Source organism: Montipora capricornis, chromosome 10 (genome assembly GCF_036669925.1).
Source record: "Montipora capricornis isolate CH-2021 chromosome 10, ASM3666992v2, whole genome shotgun sequence".
Classification (NCBI taxonomy): Eukaryota; Metazoa; Cnidaria; class Anthozoa; order Scleractinia; family Acroporidae; genus Montipora; species Montipora capricornis.
In genome coordinates, this window is record NC_090892.1 from 69,033,076 (window position 1) to 69,040,575 (window position 7,500).

Consider the following 7,500-nt stretch of genomic DNA (forward strand, 5'->3'; position numbering starts at 1 on the left):
AATTATACCTAGCCCTGACAGCACGACTCACTCCTTTTATCATCTGGAAGGCAATAGATCATCTCTCACGGATCCAAATTTAAGGAATCATTGACATCTCGGAGATTAAAGTAAGTTCAGAAATTTCAAGTTTTGTGTAGAATAATATTTTTATTTCATCGTTTGGTTAAAGTGCCTTTTATTTGTTCTTCATTCGATTTTCCTTTATCGCGTGATTAGCCTTAGATCACTGTTTGGAGCGTTATTTTGGTAGTTTTGTGTTGATTGTATGTTCAAGCTACAATGCTGAGCAAAATTGGGGAAACACCTTTTACTTATCTCTCCATATGAAAACAAATTTCTTTCAATGACATAAATTTGCCATTTACCAACCCCCCTTCCCCCCCCCCCCCCCCAAGACAATTTCGTTTGATACCCCGGTATTTGCGCTTCTCATAAACAACATTGCTTTGGGTGGGGAAGGGGAAGGGGGCTCTTTTAGGGCTTTTATTGTAGTTCTTGTCTAACGGACTAAACGTGAGGAATGTCTCAACTACTTTTGTCCAAGAGTGTAGTCCGAACCACAAAAACCACAAAAGAAGACGGAAGAATACACAAGAACACTCAGCCACACGGCTTAAGGAATTCACGTTCATAAATTCTAAATCCTGTTCCAAATTGAAGAGTTCAAGTTTCTTGTTACTACAGTAAGTTTCAGGAAGTTCCAAAATAAACTGTGCGTGGTGAAATATCAGCATCTGTTCTATACTTGGCTTACTACTATAATAGTACCTCGTCGCCTACAAACACATCCATATGCTATACAGTGATTTCCATACTTTCCACGATAAAATTAGGCCAGACAAATCTCAGTTGAGAATCAATAAATCACAGGCCCGGTTCAGATGCCGCTCCACTCATGTGCCGAACCTAACTGAGGAAAAAGAGCGGTGTCTGAATCAGTTTTGTAAGGCAGTTTCAATTTGGTGCGGAAAAAACGTTAAGCTAGACAGGGTCTGTCGCATTATTCGACCTTGGAGCGGCAGGTGATTCATACGGCGTTCTTCTCATGTGCCGGACCAAATGCATATATTATGATAATCTACAAAGTACCTCCGAGAACTTGTTGCGCATGCTCGTAAGTTTTGCGAGGAAGAGAAAATGGCGGCAAAAGACCTAGAAGAGTGTAAACTGTGCAAAAGATTGACTAAATATTGCTGATTTTTTTTTTTTAATTTTTACTTTTTGAATTTTGGTTTTGGAAAATTTAAAAAACTTAACTAGTGAGCAGCACTCTCCGAACTGTCTCTGTAAAACTTATTTATTCTCCGACGCGTTTCGTGTAGCTAACGTAGACTTCTTCAGGGACATTTGTAATAATACATCAAACGCCTGTATTTAAGCCATATCTTATGGCAAAAATGACGGCCACAAACACTAAGGTTTGACCGGATTTTTGAAAGAGAACATGCGCAGCTGTGAAATATTAGGGCAAGGCGTGAGAAACGTTGTTTTGGGGACACGGACTTAGTTAAAACCGTGCCATCAGATTTACTATCAGATATGGCTTAAATACAGGCGTTTAATGTGTTATTGTAAAACTCCCTGAAGAAGTCAACGTCAGCTAGACAAAATAAAACGCGTAGGAGAATAAGCAAGTTTTACAAATACAGCTCGCAGAGTGCTGCTCACTGGTTTAGTTTTTAAAATTCTCTAATCAGAACTATTCTCTCCTTCTCAGACACCATCTTGAAAGTTGAATTATGTAGCGAAAATATGGTATCGGACCCAGGCCTTTAACTTTCTCCCTAGTGAAATAAAGATTAGGTTCGACGCACAGTGCGCCATCTGAATCAGATGTCGCGCCAATGTCGCTCCAAAGTCGGACTTAACTCAATAAGGTTCGGCACATTAGTGGAGTGGCGTCAGAACCGGGCCACACAGTCCTTCCAAAAAAAATTTTTTTTTGACCCGAAAGTCTCGTTTTTGCCCCTTCTGAAACTAATACCGCTGATACGTGGGCTCAGGAGTGGAATCAGCTGACAGCTATTACAAACTCTAGCTTGATTGGCCACTACACCACACTGTGTAAATAGTCTATCCTGATGTCAAAGTAGATACATTTTGTTTCTGAGGAAACGAAGCAAAACAAAACTAAGTAGAGTTTCGCTTCCGGACTTAGAAGCTCTAGGGATGATGAGAAATATGCCGCATTCGAGCTCGATCCCCTGGCCTGCCTCTTCCATTGTAGGAGTTACCAAGAGCGGTTCCTATTGGATTTTCTAGGCTTTTTTCTTTGTTATTTTCGAATTCGCCCAGCCAGCATTACTCCCAGGAAAATCCATTTCTTATATATAGATTTTTTCAACTTCTTTTTCTTTACTTGATTTCTTTTTGTATGTGGCGTTTTCCTAATGTTCCTTACACTTTTTTTATTCCTATATTGGGAGGAATGGCGATGGCATTGCCAAGCAGAGCTTTCTAATATTAAACGGGTGTTGAATCACAATGGCTAAATGAACATACTCGTTCGATTGATAAGGCCGATTGAACACACTGGTTCGATTCACAAAATGTTTTGGAACGACTGAACAAACTGGTTCGCAAGAAACAGGTCGATTGGACACTGATTGGAGTATTCGTTCTATGCAGTAGTGTTCACAGTGGAGCACACAACTGAGAACGAAGCAAAATCTACAAATTACGTAGAAAATGTTCCTGGCCTTTAAGCTTGCCGTTCTCAAAGAAACATCATCTGTCCACTTTAACAAATCCTATCAAATATGAAGCTACTGTGTCAATCATCGGGGGCGGAAAAGATTCCAAACTAAATAAAGAATACGGAATAAAGCTTCAACTTTCTAGAAAAGGATAATGAAGGCCGTGATGGCGCTGTGACATCGTTTGCGCTCCTGAGGCGAGAGAGCCCGAGTTAAAGTCGTGGGTCAGGAAAGTCTTTTCAGCTACAAATTCACTCGCGAGATACGGGAATTAAAAAAAACATTGCACTTTGTGACTACGAAGACTACTACCAACGAAAACAAGAAGCAAAAAAATTAAAAAGTAAAGGGCCCGAATTGTTACCGTGGCTGCCTACGGCATTCCAAGGAAAAAACCATGGATATGAAATGTTTATTAGTCTCAATTAAGAAGAGGCATAAGTTATTTAAATCTCATTTCCTCAGTAAATATCCTGATAAGATAAAACAACAAAAAATTTATAACAATAAACTTAACAAGCTAGCTCAAAGAACAAGCAAAAAAGAATTTATCACAGCTCCATTTAACTTAAATAAATACAACATAAAAGCCACCTGGGGACTAATAGGAACATTAATCAATAGTAAAAACAATTCAAGTGCTTCTATAAATCAATTATTTTATAACAGCAGGATCCACATAGATAAAAGACTGAGACGCATGTGAGCATATTAATTCTCATTTCATTAATGTGTGCCCAAGCCTGGTGACACAAACAGGTGACTATAGTAACCTTAATCCAACTCAATATATCGAAAGATCGTTTAGTAATAGTTTCATGTTTCGTGCTATAAACATTCGAGAAGTAAAAGATCTGATACAAAACTTGAAAATCAACAAAGCCTCAATTGGCATCCCTAACAAATGTATAAAAGTCGCCTGTTCTCGGTGTGTGTTAGAGGTAAGTAACTAAGCGAAGTATAGTAAAAGTGGTTTTTAAAAAAGTTCGGTGGCAGAACTTTGACAAACCCCGAAAAGTGATCGGGTATCCTGGAATCTAGCCGAACTGCCGAAAGATGCTTTTCGCTTGAGTGGACTGCCCTGCATGGTCAGTCAATATTCATGATATTTGCAAAGTACAAAGAATAGGCTGCAGGAGTGCTAGTCTTTCTCAATTTGTAGAAAATATACCTAGTGCTAACATGCACTCACTGGCATTCCTTTTTACGGCTCAATCAGTTGTATAATGTAAGAAGCAATTACTGCGTTCGACGAAGGAAAACGTGTCCCAATTTTCAGGGTCTGGAATGGGGTTCATTTTCCCTACATTCACGTATCACGTAGCTGGATAGAGAATTGTTCAAGTCTTTATCTGATTATAAGGCTTTCTTTGAGATGACTTTACTTCTTCACATGACTACAGGAAAGAGATGGTCTTATTTGACTCCGCGATGGGAGGAAGTAAATAGTATGGTGATCAAATTGACGATTCTTTGCTCCTTGATTAACTGCGATTAAGTATAAGGGCGATGATGTTCATTGCTATTACATTGTATGTCTACAATTCTTCACTTTCACATTTTTTAACTTCAAAACTTCCGCGGTTCTTGATTTCTCTATTATGTTAAAAACCTGTAATGAAGTTGGTTTAGACGATACAATATTTCATATAAACTTACGAAGTTCTATATGCGCCCCTCTCTTTCGATAGGCACATTAAACTTTTCCTTGTGGATGGGTTGTCCCTTCTACTTGTGCCCGATTTCAGCGTCAAATTAAACGAAACGAGTACTCTGACGCTCGCCATTGCAACAATTCGCTTGTGAAAACGTCCAGGTGACCCGGACGTGAACTTGTGTTACAAATTTGACAGGCAGCTCTTCTTTCATTTTCCAACTAACCAACCTATTGGCAGTGACCTGGACAGATGATTACAACATGTCGTCTCTCAACGTGTCTCTCAGTTCGTGTCAACTACAAATCACAGAGGTCACGTACGGGACATGAAAATGGTGGATTAGGTTTCATAACAATGACAGAGTAACTACTTTTAACCATCTTGACAGACAAATTTCATGTGATTGTGTAGGGTTGTCTGATGTTCACGGCATTATAACGCCAGAAATCTCGATTCACGCGCTACATCTTTAAAGGGTCACGCGTCACGGTTATTATATCATACAATACTTTATTTACCCACGCTACATCTAGGAGGGATAAAAGCTCATTAAAACATGTGCGTGAAAATAAAATATATAAAAGTTAAAAATTACTATAACAAAGCATCTGTTCATGTATCAACTATGTACAAATAAAGTTAAAATCTATAACTACTGGATTTAAAAGACATGCTCAGGTAGAAGGCGTTTAACCATGAGATTATCCTTGGCACTTCTAACATAAGGTGTAAAGAATTCCAAAGCTTGGCAGCCAGAAACGGAAATGATCTATGGCGCCATTCTGAGTAAAAATTTGGTAGCATGTGCCAGACCCTCTTAAATTGTAATTGCAGATTTTAAATTTTAAAATTTCTTGTATGTAGGCACCTCATCACCTTTTCATTTTTAGCCACATTCCACAAGCCTCACATACTGTAGTACTTTCAAAAGACGACATAAATGCATCGTCTTTATGGCATCCCGGCTGGTCTACTGATGTTCTCCCAACGAACGCACTTCATAATCGATGATTACTCCACGATTTATGTCTCCTAAAGTGACTAATCGTCAGGTTTGCGTTAAATGTGAGTATTCCAATATGGCATTCTACGAAAGGCATATCGTATATCTCGGGGGTCTCCCCATCCGACAGGGATTTTCGTCAAGAAAGCATCTTGGAAGACGAGCACTGTATAAAGCTGTTAGTTCTTGACCACTGCCAAGCTGAATTTGGTGACTAACAAGTCTTTCTCGTGTACATTACTACACTTTATTCACACTTTGAATGAACTCTATCCGGCGCTATCTTTACGTAACGCCAAATAGAAGCTAATATTATTCTCTGACTCACTGTTTCTTACCTCCTCCTCTAATTCCTTAATCCTGTTGCTCATTTTGGAGACCTACGCAATACAAAGAGAAGATAGACATAACTTTGATGTTCGTGATTCGATATTAATTACGTCTACCTTTAAAATATGCTACATGAAGGACGTTTAAAGTTTGGTGGCAGAATTTTGACAAACCCCGAAAAGTTAACGAGTATTCTAGAATCTAGCCGAACTGCCGAAAATGCCTCGCGCTTGAGTGAGGCTGCCCTGCCGGGTCAGAGTTACTCCAAGATTTATGCCTCGTAAAGTGACGAATGGTCAGGTGTTAAATATGAGTATTTCGATTGAAACAAAAGGCAATATTATGCATATGGCATTCAACGAAAGGCATGTCTTATATCTCGATGGTCTCCCATCCAAATATCATCAACCCCGCCAGACAAGTATTTACTGGCTTTAGTGAACTATCTTCGAGAAAGAATCTGGGAAGACGAGCACTGAATCAAGCTGTTAGTTAGTATTGACCACTATGGAGCTGAATTTGGTGATTCACAAGTCTTTCTCATGTACTGATTACTGTACTTTTTTCACACGAAAAGTAAAAACTAATAAGCGTACTGAATCACAGTAATTCGCGCTTTTATTTACTGTGAAAAAGAAGTTGAAGTGAACTTGGGAATGATCAACATCTGGGCTTAATATTTTATTAGTAACCATATGTCTTCTCAAGAGGCTAATGACGTTGTATTTTCCCCCAGAAACGATGTGTAGTTATTTTTACCACAACTTACCACGTGCCTACGTATGATTGGCCGTATTTATTCTAGAGGACGTCTAAGACGTTCAGACGTCTAAGGCATCTTATACGTCTTAGACGACTAGTATAAATACAGGAAATAAGGTGGACGCATTAAACGTCAGACGAGTTAAACGTCTCAAGTTAAGTGCGTCTAAACGACGCACTTACTGTGACAGACGTCTAAGCCGTCTAGTATAGAGACGAGACGTACTAAACTGAGACGCACTTAGCAATGAAGGGCACATAGTGTCTTTGGTGATTAAATCCCAGGATCTTTTGACCAAAATCATGAATTTGATTTCTAGCCGTCGAAGTTAAGTGCGTCCCGTATTTATATAAGTCGCACTTATGGCCAGACGTTTAATTCGTCTGGACGTCTTAGACAAGCCAGCCAAGGGCAAAGTATTTCCATCCTGCATGTCACGTGAATTCTAGTACTCGGCGCTTACTGAAACCATCTTAAGAACTAACATATTCGTATCCTCAAAGTTCATTTCTTAATCTCCTTACCCTTCTTCTTTGCTTCCAAAACGACTGTCGAACGCACTTCAATAATCCGAGATTATACTACTAGTATATTCAGTTAACGAGTCAACTGTAAATATACGCAAATTTCTTTATTTTTGTTTCCATAAGCAACTTCCTATTCCAAGTTTTGAGACCATTGTAGTGTACAAATTTAGCTTTTAAGGATCCCAGAAAGAATCTAATTATCCATTATACATACCTTCTACATGTTGTTTATTAATATCCAAAACTAGTCAGAGTAACAGACATTTCTCTCAAACCGTGGAATCGAACTGATGACCCTTAACTATGTACACTTAAAATATTTAGTGTGGCAGATTCGTTTAATTTGGTCTAGACCGAGTAACTTGCCTATGGGTACTTCAAAACAAATAAAGTCGCCTCGCCTCTGTTCAGTTGTAAAGCACGCAAGAAGCGGATAGAGCAAGAAAGAAGTGTAGGGGGAACACGAAACGTAGTCGAGTGTTTCCCCTACCTCTTAAGTGCTCTATCCGCTTCCTAAGTT

General features: G+C 39.1%; 1 protein-coding gene across 1 annotated transcript in view; it reads right to left on the reverse strand.

The window, feature by feature from the left end:
- Nucleotides 1-3,160: 3,160 nt before the first annotated feature.
- The window catches only part of LOC138019042 (THO complex subunit 1-like), a 10,939-nt gene continuing 6,599 nt past the window's right edge, over nucleotides 3,161-7,500 (reverse strand). The window contains exons 5-6 of the mRNA XM_068865703.1: nucleotides 5,699-5,740; nucleotides 3,161-3,172 (exon numbers count right to left, since the gene is read on the reverse strand). Of these exons, the coding sequence (XP_068721804.1) occupies nucleotides 3,161-3,172; nucleotides 5,699-5,740 (54 nt within the window). The remainder of the gene's footprint in view (nucleotides 3,173-5,698; nucleotides 5,741-7,500) is intronic.